The 17,701-nt window shown below is 33.7% G+C and overlaps 1 protein-coding gene across 1 annotated transcript; it reads left to right on the plus strand.

Annotated features, from left to right (window-relative positions):
• Positions 1-6,282: 6,282 nt before the first annotated feature.
• Positions 6,283-16,496, plus strand: LOC149076334 (uncharacterized). The gene is made up of 4 exons (XM_089245524.1): positions 6,283-6,377; positions 12,561-12,897; positions 13,525-13,729; positions 15,856-16,496. Exons 1-4 carry the CDS (start codon positions 6,366-6,368, stop codon positions 16,292-16,294), a joined length of 993 nt encoding a protein of 330 aa, XP_089101650.1. The 5' UTR covers positions 6,283-6,365; the 3' UTR covers positions 16,295-16,496.
• Positions 16,497-17,701: the final 1,205 nt, after the last annotated feature.

The following is a 17,701-nucleotide window of genomic DNA, read 5'->3' on the forward strand; positions in this document are numbered from 1 at the left end:
AAAATCTGATAATTATTTGTACTATTGTCCGAATTGGTCTCAACAAAGACGACTTGCCATTGGAACTAACGCAGGAAGGTGTGGATTCCTAGAATTGTTCAAAAGAAAAGGAGTAAAATAATTTATCAGTGACATAATACTCAGTAAAGATATTTTTATTTACACTTAGCACGCACGCACGCGCGTACACACACACGCACACAACCTTTATGTTACTTGAAAAATGTAATTTTTGATTTTGACTGAATTTTTTTTGAATTTTTACGTGAAAAGCGAGAAGTTTATTAATATAATTTTAGCAGTAAGTAACTATGTAAATATCAGGGAACAACTGGATATTGAGACATTATTTTTGATTTACGATCATTGGATTGTGATTGACCAGGTCCACGGCCGCAATGATTGCTCCCAGTAATCTTACATAAGTCAGGTCTTATATGCCATTATGGCTTTCCTTAGTTAATTCAGGCCACATAATGTGATCGCATCGGAGCTCGATGTTTCTGATTATAATAACCAAATGATAACTACGTCCGAAAAAGTCTTGTTTGTAAGTATGGTGACCGTACATCCCGTTTGGTAGAACAGGACGTGTGGTATACTGGTATTGGTAAAACGGGACAACTATGTTTTTCTTTCCCACATATCTAGTTGTAAAATGCTCATAAAATCGTTTAATTTTTTCTATTCTTTTCTGAAACTCTAAAATTCTGTCATTCAGCGATTGCGAGGTATTTGAATGGAACTGTATAATACGTCATACATTCGCCTTTACCATAGGAAGGCCATTGCAAAAAGAGCTCCACTCGTACATGAACACAGCGAATACTACGGATCGATTACGAAATTATGTACAGAAATGTTTGTCAACAAGTGGGGCGGAGGGGGAGGAGGAGAGAACATTTTCTAGCCTCCTGCATAGTCTTACACAACCTGATAATGATAACTTACGGGGAAAGAATGAGTTTAGAAAAGTGAGTGAGAAAACAGCCTTTAGCATCAGAATGTACAAAAAAATATTTTTCAAGGAAAAATATAACATTATCCGATGTCCCGGTAACTAAGAACGAATTTATTTCTATGGTATGATATTGGTCCGCTCCATTTTTTGCAGAGGTGATAACCATACCGGAATGATTATATTATCCATGATTCTAATAAGCGGCGTCAACTGTACGTAAAAAAAATCTTCCTGAAAATTTTATGGACACATTGAATGATAATATTTATTGCTACTATATCATTCTTTCATGCATTAGAAATTCTCTCGTATTATGGATCGTCACGAAGTATAAAGATTATTGTAAATGTTTCACAGAGCGAACAAACAATTTTCTTAATTAAAATTCAACACACATAATTTTGTTTGAAGTAAATTACATACGAACACGGCGTATTGATAATTATAAATTAAATGAAAAAGAAAAAATATATCGACAGACTCTAATGCTTCATTACTTAATTTTCACTTCAGCAAACTTGATTTTAAGATAACATCACAAAGCAGTATTATCCAATTAACGGTAGATTTATGGGGTCCATTAAAGTAAAAAATAATTTGCAGAACTTGTATATACTATTATACACCAGTTGTATTTTGTTTCCAATATGTGTTATTCCAGTGTCATTCCAAGAAAGGGGGAAAAAAGTAATCTCCTAGATACTTTCCGCTAACAAGGTTCCACAAATTAAAAATTTGAAAGGAATTCCATTTTTCACTTCTTTCCTTTCTGTTCTTTTTTTGTATACGTTTCAAGCGCAAGAAAAAAACAACAACAACCATTAGACTTTTAAGGAACCAAAAAATGTATAGTCTTATCTACACATTTGGTCTATGTATCTATTGTTTTTCAATTAGGAATGAGAAGAATAAGAAATGAGAATAAGAAAAAAACCTTAAGTCAAGAAGGAAATCCGAAAGGAAAGGTTCTAAGAAATGGAACTTGTTTCTAACGAAAGAATGAAACCAAGTTCCTTTATGAGTTGATGTTGCTTATTTGATATTGAGATATAGTTTTCCTGTTTTTCTTGCTCTTAACAACTGGTAAAAAAAATAGTTATGATTATAATAATAACTATTTTTTTTAAATGTTTGAAACTATTGTTCATCGATTTTTCTAAATCAGCCTCTGAGGTTGAATTAAATCACGTTTAAAAAGGTTTTCATGGGCTTAACATACGGAATCAAAATACAGCCGAAATGTTAGAAACTGAACAACGATACGAATGAACGTAATATGATAATTCTTGTTTGATCCCATGGAAAAAGTATTGATTTTATAAGTGCAATTTATGAGCATTTTGTTTTTTCAGTTGCGCCTGTTTGAGTACAGGGTCTAAAATAGAGTCCGTATCACCAAATGATACCCCCATATATAGTGTAGAAAGACAATTACATAAAGTAATTATTAGATAGAACAGCATTAACGTCTTTACCCCGAGCCAAAACTTGAAAAATAATATATTTTTTTGATTGATTTTAATTTATTGCACGTCAAGATACTCTTAAAGAGAAAATGTTTTAGTTAATTGGTTAACTAATTTGGGCCAATATCTTCAGTAGAACAATTTTAATTCGATAAACATATGTGTATTTCGTATCTTTACTTGAAAAAAATAATCATTAAAAACCATTTAATACCATTTAATCCTCTGGAACATGTGGCGAACATGTTATTGATAGATAGTTTCCATTCATTTTCGTAAGCTACAATAAAGTGTACCGTAAAAACATGTTTCTTTTCTCTTGCGATACGTTGATGAAATTATTCGTAAATTCCTCCATGATATAAAGATATTAAGATATAAAGAGATTTCTTTTAAAAAGAAATATAAGTATGATGGGCGAATTCGGGAAACTACCAGTTTTTGGATGATGGAAACCATATTTTTAAAGGCATCCCTTTAAGTTTTTTCCGTTTCTTTCCCTGAATCATTCCTGTCTTTCGGCTGCTGTATTTAGGCTATGGCAACGATATTTTTATAGATATTTTTCATCAATATTTTTTCTTTACACACATATAAAGCTTATATTTTTAACTTGCCTTTTCTAATTTTTCCTCTTTTTAAAATTCTTTCATTTCCAGCCACATTTTTTTTCCAAACAAATTTGCCTGTTGTAGCTTTAGAATTTTGCATTTGTCTCTGCAACCAGTCATTGCCAATTACTCTGATAATTTGCTATAGTACAGCTTTTCGGTTTCTTAGTGACCATTTTACATAATTTGAAAGTGCTGTACAATTCCGTATGACATTCCCCCCCTCCCATATGCTTCATTACTGAGTTAGATTTGCAAATTTTTGTTATTTTTTTATTTCTCCACTGGAGGAGCAGAAAATATTTCTTATACCATCCCACTACATATAGATAGATCCAACGTTTATAACGTTTATGTAAAAATTTGTTTTCTTTCTTAAAAAAGAAGAGAAATATCGTTTCATCCATACTTCCTAGCTTAAAATCTTGGCGTAAAATTGAGATTTATTGGGTTTGCTAAATTTCGAAAAAGTAAATTGTTTGTCAGCATGTAGATCAGTTGTCCCTTTATTATCCTCTCATTTTTAAACGAGAAAATCAACATAACTTGACGAAGTTTAAATACGTCCGCTTTCATTTCAATTTAATGTACTTTCAATGAATTAAAAATGTCTATTTGAATTTGGAAATTTAAAAACTGGTAATGTAGCAGTTTCAGTTGCATTTAGTAAACATCTTAATTAATAAAGAATATTTTATGACTCAATCTAAATTATGGTAAAGCAAATTCAGAAAACTTTAGTCTGAAACAGTTTTGTAAGTATTATACAGTAATGAAGTTTTCTAAGAACAAAATGATCAAGATATTGGTAAATGAGAATATATCATTTTATCAAGGAATAAATACTAAAATTATACTATAAGATGTACAGAAAACTGGCTATATGCAGTGATGCTGATTTTTTTGGAAAGCATCTCTACATTTAGCCAGTTTTCTGTGAACATTTTGTACTAACAAATAGAGAGGACATCATCGTTTTCTACAAATACAATTATATTCCATTTTATACATAAATTTCGAAATATTTCTTACGGAACAACGTAAACCGTTTGTTGAGTGCAAAATAAATAAATAAATAAATAAAATAAAAATAAATAAAATAAATGAAATGATAATTAAAAATAAGAAGAAAAACCTAAAGGAACTGATACTAATTAATATAACTAAAAATATAGTTGACTAAAATTTGTTTGTATTCAGAAGAGAGAGGTATTTGTAAAAGTTTTAAGGTGAAAAAAAAACAGGTCACTTAAGGGAAATACAGGTTGTGCAAATCATGAAAATAATTATTTGTCTTTTACATTAAAAAATAGTGAAGATCGCGTAAATATTTCATAACAAACCACATTAAAATTCGTTCGGTAGTTAAGGCCAGGATCATACTGTACCGATAGGATAAGCGATACAACCCGCCACTAGACACGGAAACCTGAATTTTTTTGCCAATCCGTGTCGAGTTGCGGGTTGTATCGCTTATCGTGTCGGGCCAGTGTGATCCCGGCATAATTTTCTATTCCGATTTTTATAGTTACAAATTCATGATTTTCTACGAGAAATAAAAGTATATACTACTATACGCCCTTGTCAACAGCTTGCCTGTTACAACATCCATTTTTGAATACATCAATATTTACAACATAAATAATTATTGAATTTTGCTTAAAAAAAATACAAAAAATTGTCGTTTGCCATTATTTTTTTTCAAGATTTTTTTTCATCGCATACAGTTGGGCACACTTTAAAATGCATGCTTATAAATGTTTGTGTATGTCTTTGGAAGCAAAATAAAAAGAATAATGTATTTCATCAAAATAGGAAACACGGGGGACGTGTTAAATATAGCTCGATTCAGTTTTGCGGTTATTTTTCGAAAAATTGTTTATTAAAAGTATGATTTTTCCAAATAATTTCATTAGATGCACAAAAAATGCAGTTATTGTGTGGCTTAGACTACAGACTACTGACTCATTCAAAAACACATCACCTTGAATGAATATAATTCTACTTTTTTTTAACGTTCCTTGTTCCCCTATAAAGGTATTTGGACGTCAGAGTTTTACAGAAAACTATGTTATAAAGTGGATCATATTATTAACAGAAAATGATTCGGATCACATCAGATTAATCCACCTACGTTTTTTAACGTAGTTAGTTCTTTGAACTGAGCTATTGTGTGTTTTTCGTATACACATCAAGAGTAGTTTAGTTTTTTCACAATTCTATGACAGGTATAAGGGAAGGATTTCTTTGGTAATAATTCTGTGGATTTCCCACACATAGGCTTCAACAATAATCGTTCTTTTGAATCAAATAACTAAACATTCATACGTAGATGAAGACATGTAAAAAATAAAATCTCCAAGTATTGTTTCTCCCATATCTTTATAAACCTAATCGGCTACAATCAGAAACTTTACTCCACCCTATTTCTTCACAATGAGTCAAGCATTGGTCAAGTTTTAGTTAAAGATGGATCAGATCGTCCCAAGCACCAAGGCGTCTTACTCAGTGTGACTTCAAGGTCCTTATGATCAAATCGACCAGAAGAAGAAGAAAGAAACTTTAATCACCGAGAAAAAGAAACCGCAGTCAGTGACATGTACAGAGACAATTAAAAGGAACTAGCCAGTGTGAATTAAACCTCAAAATACGAAAGAAACGTCAATGATAAATATTCCACGAATGTATTAAAATCTCAGAGATTCATCCATTTACTGGTAGTGTGAGTGAGTTATGCGGTTTTAGATTACATTCAATCGGAGATTTTCCACGGAATTTAGTCGAGCGTAATTGATGTTCTCGCCGAACAATAGATTATTTTATTTCTGTATATTTTAATTGTGAAGAATACATTCGAATGAAAATCGGGGCAAAAATAAAAGGAGATATATTTATTAAAAAAGTGATAATTCTAAATGATAATAAATATGACGCATATCGTGAAAGTCCGTCATATTGTATTTCGGTCCGAGGGAATGGAGAATAGAATAGGAAAAAAAAAGTGTTGCCGCCCTTTATAAGATTCCCTGGTTGTTGTCCACAGTTGGAAACTAGGTCAAGTACTTCTGGACGATGGGTCGAATAATTTGCACGTAATTTTTATGGGTTTTTTTTATTTTGCTTTTCTTTTCTCATGAAAATAAAAGGTAGAAGGTGGGGCGGTCGGTGTAGGCCTCTTCTTGAAGGTCGAAGCCGATCCTCGAATAAAATCTAAGTATATAAACGTGAGTTATGTCCATCTCTGCCAAATTAAACTCCAAAATAATCGAGTAGATTTCCTTTAGTTGTTTCCTCTATCATTTGTGTGTTTGTTGTTACGAACTGAAAATGTTTGGACTGGTAAGTGTATATAAAGACACATCTCTTATAAAACTATCCATAATTAATTGGGGTAGCGCTGATTAAGATTTATTAGTAACGAAATAATCAAAATCTTATAATGATAGTTTAACCTTTGAATGTCCCAATCATAAAATTTTTAGATATCTAATTTTTCAATATAGATAAATTCAGGTAAGTTTTATATAGGAATGTTACAAAGTCCTAGTCTTGCAACTGTAAATTGAACGAATTTATTTACAGTAGCAATTTTAATTTACATGATGTGCATTCATTATTATCATTATATTTTTATATTTTATTTATTATCATTTTCTCCTTCCTACTTTTCATAATGTGGTAGATAGAGGGTAAACGTGAATTAATTTCCTTCGGTTTTGCGTTAACGAGGCATGATTTCACTATAGATAGCGTTTTGGTGTAATGATAGATAAATGGAATAAAAATTCATATAATGGAAAAAATATATAATCTGCAGTTCATAAAATGAAATTTGTTGATTTGCATTGTTTGCTTCAAGTGTTTTGCATAAAAGTCCACATTTTATTTTAGGGATGTGGGTCCGATGCTTATTTGTGAGAATTAAGTTTTTATAACAACTGTTTTTTTAAAATAATTCGTACTTTCCGTAAAAAGGAATTCATGATTCATACATGATAGCTCATTCCTCCAATTTCCATGGTATAGCGTCGATCGTCCTTCGCGAAATGACGATCCAAGATCAGTCATCAATTCATTACCGCTTAGTCTAGACGTTGAAGCAGACTTCAAGGATTGCTTGCAGCCTACAAATAGGGCGAAAATATTTCACAATAAACAAGCGGAAATACAGTAGACTATCCGGCCTAGTTTTAAATAACAATAATTCTCCGTTATAAAATGAGGAAATAACTTACTTTGCCAAGGCGTTCCAATTATTATATCAATTTGTGTAATTGTTCATCAATGAACAGTAAAATAAATTTTAATAATTTTTGTAAGAATTACGTCTACATTAATACAGTGAAACCTCGATACAACGATATTCTGCGGACCAAGAGGAAATAACGTTGAGGATATTGAGGGATTGTCTTTTATACAGAGGGCAACATTATCATCATGTCCTTCAAATTTATGCTTAATTAACAGTAACAGTTTGATATAACATTGATATTTTGTTCATTATTGAAGTTTACATATTTTTCATACCATTCAATTTACATGCTTTTATATTCCCTCCAATTATAAGTTAGACATTATCAAATTTATCTTAAAATATGTACAATATTTTTATTCTTGGAGTTCCTTTTTCTGCACACACACAAAATAAATTTTTAAAACGTACATTACCATAGGCGTACGCCAGAGAGGGGGGGGGATGGTTAGAGTCGAGATTACGGTACATTTTTGCAGTAAAAAATGAAACACTGAAAAATAATATAAAAAAGCTAACCCCCCCCCCCTCCAAAGTAACAAACATTTATAAAGTACTGACCTGTACTTAGAGGTTAGAAAATATGAATAACAGCAGGTTTTGGTATAAAAAGCGTCTTTAATGGTATGGGTGGGGGTAGAAAATGAGCAGTTATAGAACTCTGGCATATCCGGCTTTTTTTTTCTACCCGACCTGCCCTTCCGGATAGACCGGATAGTCTGGAGTATACTCTATAGGTTATAACTAGTTATTTTTGATTCCAGAAAATCCAAAATTTGGCCAAACAATTTTTATTGAAATATAAAAGTTAAATATTCATTTTCCTTTATTTTTACCTTCCCGATTGATAATTCGCACGTACAACCATTCAGATACCCAATATAGTCGTAATTAATAATAAGCATTCATATATTTAAAAAAAACACCATATCACATGAAACATTCCTTCTACTCTAAATTTTTAAAAAGTATCTGAACTTGAAACAACGAGTTTGAATGTGTTTCTATGTGAAACTTCCCTAACTAAAAACTGTTTCAGTAACCCAGAAAAAAAAATTATCTGCAGAAAATATACAATGCAATCCTGTAATGCATCGATTTTATCGAACAGTCAATTATTTTTTCACGAGTTTTCTCATTACACACTGTAGAATAGCATATATGTGAAGAATTCTGGCAAATATTTCGCTGAGGAGGAAAATTCATCTTTATGTAAGTCCGTTATATATTGTGTCCCGTAATTCCTGAAGTGGCCTTTATCTCATCAATCGTTCGTCGTAGAGGTATGGATCCAATTAAAAAAAAAATGCTGAAAATGTGTTCTAGGATCACTCTGTACCAGTTTTGAGAACGAAAATACAGTGTGCTACAAAATATATGGTCTTCCTGTAGTCTAACATCCAATTAAAAACTTGTTTCCCTTTTCTCTTCTGAGGGCAAAATAAAATATTTCTAAGTGTCGCTAATATATTTAAACTCAAAAACCTGAGAAAAGTTGAGAAAGAATAGCATAAACTAATGCACAACGATTCTTTCCCTCAATTTATTCTATTCCCTCAATTTATTCTATTCCCTCAATTCACCCCCCCCCCCAACTATTCTCAGATTTTTGATTTCAAATATCTCAGTGTATTGAAACGTGAAATCTTTTTCTTGGCCTCAGAAGAGACACGGCAACAACATTCTTTGGGATTTTTTTGACAGGGTATCCATATAAAAATTTATATATTTTTTTGTAACATACTGTATTTTCACTCTCAAAACTGGTACCGGGAGATTTCTGAACGCATTTTCAGCATTTATCAAACAAACTAAGACCGCATCAGTACTTACAAGACGTCCTGCATAGTTCTACTGCATTTTTTTACTGTGATCCAGGCTATATTGATTATTTAATAAACTTGGGTATCTCCTCTAACATTTGATTTAAAATTAAGCTCTAAGTAAATTCTAAAACCACTATAAAAATTACATATTTAGAGCAGTGGCATATTTTCTTCATGTAAATAAGGGAGAATTTGAGAATTTTTTCTTTAAGCCATTAGGTACAAATGCTCAATGTTATTGCCAAAACTGCTGCTTCATCAACAGTATATAGTTATAATATAGTTGTTACAATTCTTACATAGGAACTAGGTATTCATAGGCAATAGGATTAAGTGAATGCGTGATGGGCACTGGATAGAAAATCAATAATTTAAGAGACCATTTCGAATTTTTTCGGGCGTTTAAACGTATGGCATCAAAGAAAAGTGTAGCTAATGAATAATAATTTGATAAGGAATTCAATTGTAGCTTCTCGTTATTAATGTAGAAAATTTTTTTACGGCACTTCAGACTCAATAAATAATTGTATTTTCTCTGTATATCTTCCAATTTCATAAAAGCTTCTTCAGATGTTTGATAAAATCAGATATATATATATATATATATATAATGATTTTTCTCATTTTTTGGAATAATTTAAAAAAATTCATTCCAATTTTTTCCTCTAACTTGTTACTTGTTGATCTGAAGATTTAAATTTTATATATATATATATATATATATATATATATAAAATTGAAACATCTGTAAGAATAATTTAAATTTAAAAAAATTCATTCCAATTTTTTCCTCTAACTTGTTACTTGTTAATCTGAAGATTTAAATTTTATATATATATATATATATAAAAAATTTAAATCTTCAGATTAACAAGTAACAAGTTAGAGGAAAAAATTGGAATGAATTTTTTTAAATTTAAATTATTCTTACAGATGTTTCAATTTTTTAATGATTTTTCTGTAAACTCTTTAAAGATAAGAAATCGTATTTCAAGTTTTCCGATTTTAATGTGGGATAGAAACAAAATATTCTGTGTAATATTATCAAGTGATTTCGATAAGTGTATACAGATTTAGTAAAGTGTAGTTCTTAACATTGGTATGAGTAATAAGAAACACAATGCATGAAAACCAGCCCTTTTCCTGTAAAAATTAAAACAATTAAAGTGCTACACGAGATTTACCTCGCTGATGTACAGTAAATTATACGATTTAATTTCTGAATGCATGCTCGACCCAACCCTAGAGGTTAGTTACAGTTGATTGTAATATTAGAAAAGATGTGTTGCTTTGATAACCAAAGCGAATAAGGAACTCTCGGAAATTAAAAGCGTTTCGAGTTCAAAACACCTTCGCCATCTCGAGGTCATTGCGTGGGAATCAACGCTTGCAACGATTGGACTACGGCGGGAAAAACCAAACCTTTTTTTTTCGTTGTAGCTAATACGCACACCCCATACTCGATATGTCCAATTATCCGGAGGTAAAGAGAAATCCCAAGATGTTACTAGTATAACCTGACAATCCTTGAGACTCCCACGCTCCAATAGGATTTTTTTGAAGACTTACAAATGAAACTTTACGTAAGTATCGAGAGCCGGTGTTTTTTCTCGCGTGAAAAATTATGAGAGTATATTATATATTTACTATTTCATTTATTGGTTATACGTGTATACTTACTGGCGAAGGTCGTACTTCTGGACGAACGGGATTTGAGGTCGTTTCTGTTCTCTCATATGTTACCGTAACTTGGGCGTGGCATCACGATATAAGTGTTATCTCAAGGCTCTCTACTTCCGCTTCGTGAATATCAATTCATGATTCAAAGATCATGAGTATAGACATTATGATATTCGGTAATAGAAAATATTGTGTGGCCGAAAAATAACGAACGAGTAAAACTGGTTCGAGCTGAATTTCGGTGATTAATGTGGCTCTTTGTCTTTTTTTTAATTGGACGGGATGAGTTTATTTGTGAAAATTACTTCAAGAGAGAAAGAAAAAGTTTTAGATAATTATGGATCATTTGTTTGTGGGGTTTTGAAGTTAATGAGTATGGTGATGTGTGGAATATTAATTACTCAAAGTGTAGAGCGAGGGAGAGCCACAATGGGGTATGGAAAATTTTAATAACACTGGTCCAACATTTGTAAACGTCACACAGCTTTTTTTGAATGGAATGGTATTATTCGTAAAAGGACCAAGATTTTAAGTTTCCAATTAACGATAATTGGCATGATTTTTATGACAGATTGTGAAGGAAAACTTGAAAAGAAGGCTGGAAATTCTTTCAGTCTTAGGTTTTTACTGCATGGTGATGAAACTGCGCATGACTGATAAAAACAGTCTCGGGTGTTATGCCAACGTGAGAAAAATTCAAATTTTTCCGACGTCAGAAAAAATAACGCATTTGCTCATATTTATTTTCCCAGGTTTACTCACAATTTCCAAATAATATTTCTCTATCATGCCTTTGAATTTGGCATCTCTGTGTTTTTAACAGCTTTTTTTTTCTCCAGAATTCGCGCTCAATTTAGTTTCAGTAGTGCTGTAGTTGCCTGCGGGAATTCTTGCCCGGACTGTTGCTGGGAAGTTCTCCCAGTATGACCGATAAAATTGCTGGTCTATCCAACTGTTCGAGTCCCCTGGGGGGGGGGGGATAGAGTACGCACCATGTTCTGGTCTGGTGTGTGGCAATTTCCAAGCTACTGACCTTTACTATAATATAAACAAGAAGGAGTGTTCTTGTTTAACATTCAAAAACAATTCTGGAACAGTGATGCACTATTCAAATTTATTTTCAGTGGAGAATTTTTAGTTCTACTTGTAATTATCACGATAAAGTTTTCATATATTTACATCCCCTAGTTTTCGAAGTATGGCAATTTTACAGTTGTACTTAACAATGTCCCTGGACAGATCGTAAAAATCTCTTGCGTACACGTACTGATCACGTTATCATTAGTTGAATTTTTTTCCACCACCTGATTCACGTTTTTATAACTATAAATGTATCAAAAAATCAATATGGACTTTCTCTCTGAAATAGATTTGGGAGGAAGAGGCATTCGTGTACTATAGTGCGGGGTGGGGAGAGCGGCAAGCATTTATAAGTTTGGACATGTGATTGTTAATAAAGCGTAAGACTCATACTTTTTATATAGCATACATTAGAGAGAAATAAAGCTTTCACCAGCTAAAATCAAGGCCTGGATTTATTAAACCCTGTTTATATACTCAAAAGTTTTCTAGAATTAAATGAAAACTAGAGTGTGAGAGGTTTAATATATATAATTTTTCCTAACTAAGCTGAATTTTTATGAACTATGAACTATTCTTCTATGCACTGGTGTATTTCGTGTGAAGAATGAAACTATGTCTATATTCGATGGGATTATATGCTTGAATGAGTTAATAATAATTACACTGGTCTTTCCATTTCAGCTATCTCTATTCACTTTGGTATCTCTATCATGTGGCACCATCATTGCGAACCCACCAGTGGCTACAAGCGTAATCGGACCCGCGTACAGTCAATACATTTCGACGCCAAAGGGTGACTACCGCTACACAGCTACTGATATCGAAGGCCCTCACGGTGCTGTAAAGCAGCAGACCGCTGTTGGCAAAGATATTCTCGGTGGTCATTCCATCCGCCATACCGCCCAAGCGACACATGTAGACCCACATTCCGGGCAAGCAGCTGTTAAGCATGACGAACATGCTTTCCATATCAACCCTTACTATGGCCAGGCTGAGGTCCATACAAACAATGCAGAGGGTACGTATTCTTCCTATACATCTTCATATAGAGTAGGGATGGCCAACTTGCCATTTAAGGGCCAACAAAATGGTAATTGGCAGCGTCGCAGGTGAGATACATTTAGACGGAAACAAAAAATGAACTCGAGCTGTTTCCGATGCAATGGAATTTTTTCTACAAAGAGGGAAACATACAATTCCAAGGAAATTTTATGAAAAGACTAACTGGAGTGTTCGTACTTGATCCTAATAATCCAAGTTCGGTGCGTTGGGTACCGCGCACAGCCTACAGAGACACTGTTAGCGCCACCATGTCTAATTGACGATTATTCATACACCTTTGAAGAGCGGTGGTAGTGTCCCACTTTTCACATTGTTTTCTATGGGTTTTGAAGAAATATCTGCCCTTTGTAGGGTTAAAAACTACGGTGAATTCGTCGAAAAGAAAAGTGCTAAGATAAATGATACCGAGTGTTAATTTTTCGTTACTAGCTTACCGTATCATTTGCAAGATAGTTTGAAGTGTATTTTTTCGAATATATCCTTGATTTTTCAAAAATGACCAAAAATGCTACATATTGTATACTAATTTATTCAAACCTCATGGTCTTCCCTACATATTTTTTTCCTTGTGTGCGTATGATAGGTTCATTGAATCACGCTTTGGGATCAGCAACTTTCGAGCAAAAGACACACGATGCAAAAATCGCCCCAGGACATGCCTCTGTGCTCGATGCAGCTAATACTGCAGCGGTGTCTCCATTAGCCAACGCCGCCAGTCAAGATGTCCTATCAGCGAGAACTGACGTCTTGGTTGACGGTGTAGCACAGAGTGCCCACACTGCACACAGGTAAATTGATGAATCAATTCTATTTTTAAACCACAACTGTACATTAAACTAACGTTCTAAAACGATCCTCAACGAATTCAAGAATCGTGAAAAAAAACGAGGTTCTGAAAATTCTCTATCATAGAAGAACAGATTATTTTCTGTTTAGAAATATGTAATAAGGGAGAAAAAAAAATTAGCATGCTTTATATGGCCTTCTAGCACGAATGACACTATTTCATTTTTGACATAATCACGATCTCATAAATCGCGCATAAACACGAGATCATTGTTAGGTCAAAAAGTTCATGAACAGGGCTTTGAAGTTATAAAATCTTCTATTGCTTCTTTTGAGCCACAACTCTTCTTTCTTACATACAAACTTTTGCACCTATTTCCAGGGCAGATGCTGTAATTCCCGAGTTGTTATAGGTCAGGGGGAATCTTTCTCCACGGTTTCCTTTGGGGGATCTATAGAGCACAAAACGTTAAGAACCCTTTCTTTAGATGAAAGACGTTGAATTTTAACGGTTTAGAGTACGGGTCTTCAAACTTCGGGTACGGGGGAAGCAAATTGAAACTTCCCGCGAAGCTCGAGGGCCACCAACTCATGCAATTTAGTGACATCTTAATAGGGGCCAACGACTCGAGTCAAACGAGGGGAAAAAAATTTAAGATTTTTATTTTTCCCAAAATTATTTTTTTTATTATAATTATCAATTTCGATTATACTTCTTAAATAACTTTTTCAGAAATTCTGAAAAAGTTTTTGATTAGTCACTAATTAAAATAATCAATTCTGAGATTAATTATAATCTGAAATCACTTCAAACGAATCTTTAATTACAGTCGATTCCTATTATAACGTTTCCACTTAGGTTTTCCCGCTTAGTACGACGTATTTTCGTGGTTCCAACTCTGATTGATTCTCATTGAAATTTCCCCGTTTAAAACGTTTTCCCGCTCACAACGTTTTTTCATGAGGGTAGGCTACTCTGAAAAACGTTATAAGAGGGCTCCACCGTATTTATTTTGGTAATTCTGAAGTTGTTTTGGTTCTCAATATATCTTGATTTAAGATCATTCGTTTCAATAATCATGCAATTATCCATTTATTAATTGTGAATCAATTTCTATCACAAATTACGAAATTATTTCTCTCATTAATTTTGAAGTTATTTTTCTTCACTGATTCTGAAATTATATGTTTAAAAGAAATTCTAAAATTATTTCCTTCAGAAATTAGAATTTTCATCAATTCTGGAATTATTTGTATTTTATTCGAGAAAATTATTTCTTTCACCACTTTCGAAACTATTTATTTCATTTATTCTAAAGTTATTTGTTTTTCAATGTTTTTGTGAAAATTTTGTTTGACCAAAAAATGTTTGACCATTTTCTGAAAATGATCGGCTGGCCACGACAAAAAGCTCCGAGGTCGAAATGCGGCCCGCGGGCCCCTGGTTTAGATCGAAGATGAGTACCTATACTTTACATCACGGATGCACGACCTTTTCAGTTCAGATATGCGGTATTTCTGTCGTTCGAGGGCTAGACATTTATATATATATATAACTAATCTCTCACAAGTTTCAGGACACCAATATGACATGTATAATATTTGTTCTTTGCAGACAATTTTCGAAACCGTTCATAACTCATATATATATATATGTATATATATGAAAGGTTTCGATCAATGTCTGCAAAGAACAAATATTTGCACAGCAGACGTGTCGTGTCTTCATTGATTTCTTTGACAAGATGCGTCATATTGGTCCTGAAACTTGTTGTGAGCTTGTCTGGACAAACAAATATACACTGCACGTTCAAATTTTGTCCTCGATTTCTGAACTTGTAAATACAAGAAATTGACAAATGTTCTTGCCGTTTTCATGTCTCCGACCGGACTGTCCCCTCGGACCCTGCATCAACAGAATATCACCTCTTGCATTTCCTGGACAACTTCCTTTGGGAGAAATCTTTCGCAACAGCAATAATTTTTGAGCGTATGTTTTGTTGATCAGAAACGGCAGAAACTTTTTTGAGTACCTCATGGATCGGTTTGTAAGCATGAAGTTATTTCATATAATTTCATTAATTAATATGTATATACATATATTATCTTGAATTTCTTTTTCTCATAGGAGCTACACAGAAGGTCCAACGATCGGTGGCGTGAGCCGTGCAGCAGCATCAACCAGCAACCGCTTCGACGGTCATGGTTACGGAAATCTCCACTACAACACCCAGTCAGCATCCCATGCTTATGACCCTTACGGACACGCTTCCGCCAACGAAGCCGGATATGACCTCAAGCAGGCATATGACGCCAGGGTAGGACTCGGATCCTCGAATGAACTCGAGTTCTCCAGACACGCTGCTCGGGATCCATACGGCAATTACGGTGCAGTCAGCCAAGCCAAGCAAACAGCCCGCGGTGGACATTTAGTTCCTACCTACGCCACCGTATACAACCAAGCACCAGTCGTATACGAAGCAGCACCATACGTTGCCCCTAAAGCAGCAGTTGCGTACGCTCATGCTCCAGCTGCGTACGTTGCTCCAGCGGGTTATTATTATTGAGGATAGACCGAAAACTCCAACTCGGATGACAAATTATTTATAGATGTCAATCACACGTCTTCACTGTGACGTCTCATATACATATTTTTTTTTATTCAGGCTTTAATACTATTTTTAAATGTTTTAAGTGAATCGGCATTAAGGATATGTAAATGGTGGATTATTGACGTTTCATCTCGTAATAAAGAAAATAAATACAGAATTTCTTACGATTTTCTTAAAAATCTTCTTTAGCAAGGTTTTTGTTTTATCAATATTATTTATGAACAGTTATATCATTGAAAAATTGTAATGTGAAAAATTGTAAAGTAAGAAAGTTGTCCATTCTTCGAATCAGGTTTTCTCTACTAAGTGGCCGTCGTCAGTTCGAGTATCAACACAACGTTACGCTAACTCTAGTAGTTATCATCATTAGGAGATATTAAGAGATCTCCTATAATGCCTCGCCAAATATCTTTTGATCATGACTATCCTAGTATCTCTCAATGATGCATCCCCTAATATCTCCTGGTGATGCCTCGTTTAATGTCTCCTGATTATGCCAACCACTTGTGTTGGAAGAGTAAAATGGTCCCAAATGCAATCAGATTGTATGAATGCACACCATATATTTGCGCAAATAATTTTGTACCATCTCAATTTAGTTCAAACTTTCAAACTGTACCGTACACGAGCATAAATTGCACACAAATGTCTGATCATTTACCGGATTTCTGAAATGAAAGGACCGAGAAAGATTATTGCGTTTACCAGACATATTGACATTTTTTGCCTGGAAAAGAGAGTTGTATTCTGCATATTAAAGCCAGGACAAAATTGGAAAGAAAAAGTTTCTTTCTCTTTGTCGGAACTCGAACCACGGTCCTCTTGCAATCTGGGCAAGTGCCCTAACAAATATACTGTACTACGGAGACACGCGGGCTTCTCTTTCCTTTATACGCGCAGAAGTGGATACATTGTAGTCATCATTAGTGATACCCCCTCCCCTCGAGGTGGTGAGAATGAAGAGATATTGAGTGGTCACTCTCTACTAAAGACTTGTTCAATTTTGTACTCGGCTCTGAAGAGCGTTCCCTCGTGTTCTGCTGCAGATTTAAACATCCCATTCGAGTTACATACAAGGAATAGCATTGTGCTGATTTCTGCTCGAGTGCACTGCTGATGATAGCATAGACGGTGATCGTGATATAAAAGAAAGAGAGAGAGAGAGAGAGAGAGAGAGAGCTTAAGATTCATGCAGGTGCAAACCAAACTGAACTTTAGCACAGCTGTTGTTCATAAAGATACGGGACACACCGCAGGCATATGTTCTTAATTTTATTACAATTTTTTTTCTTAAAATCAAACTATCAATCTAGGCAATTTCAATATATATTAAAGAAATTACCTTTTGATTATCTTCTTAAT

The sequence above is a fragment of the Pholcus phalangioides genome, unplaced genomic scaffold (genome assembly GCF_987345545.1).
Source record: "Pholcus phalangioides strain wild (caught in Gottingen) unplaced genomic scaffold, Ppha-v1.0 ptg000015l_1, whole genome shotgun sequence".
NCBI classification, from domain to species: Eukaryota; Metazoa; Arthropoda; class Arachnida; order Araneae; family Pholcidae; genus Pholcus; species Pholcus phalangioides.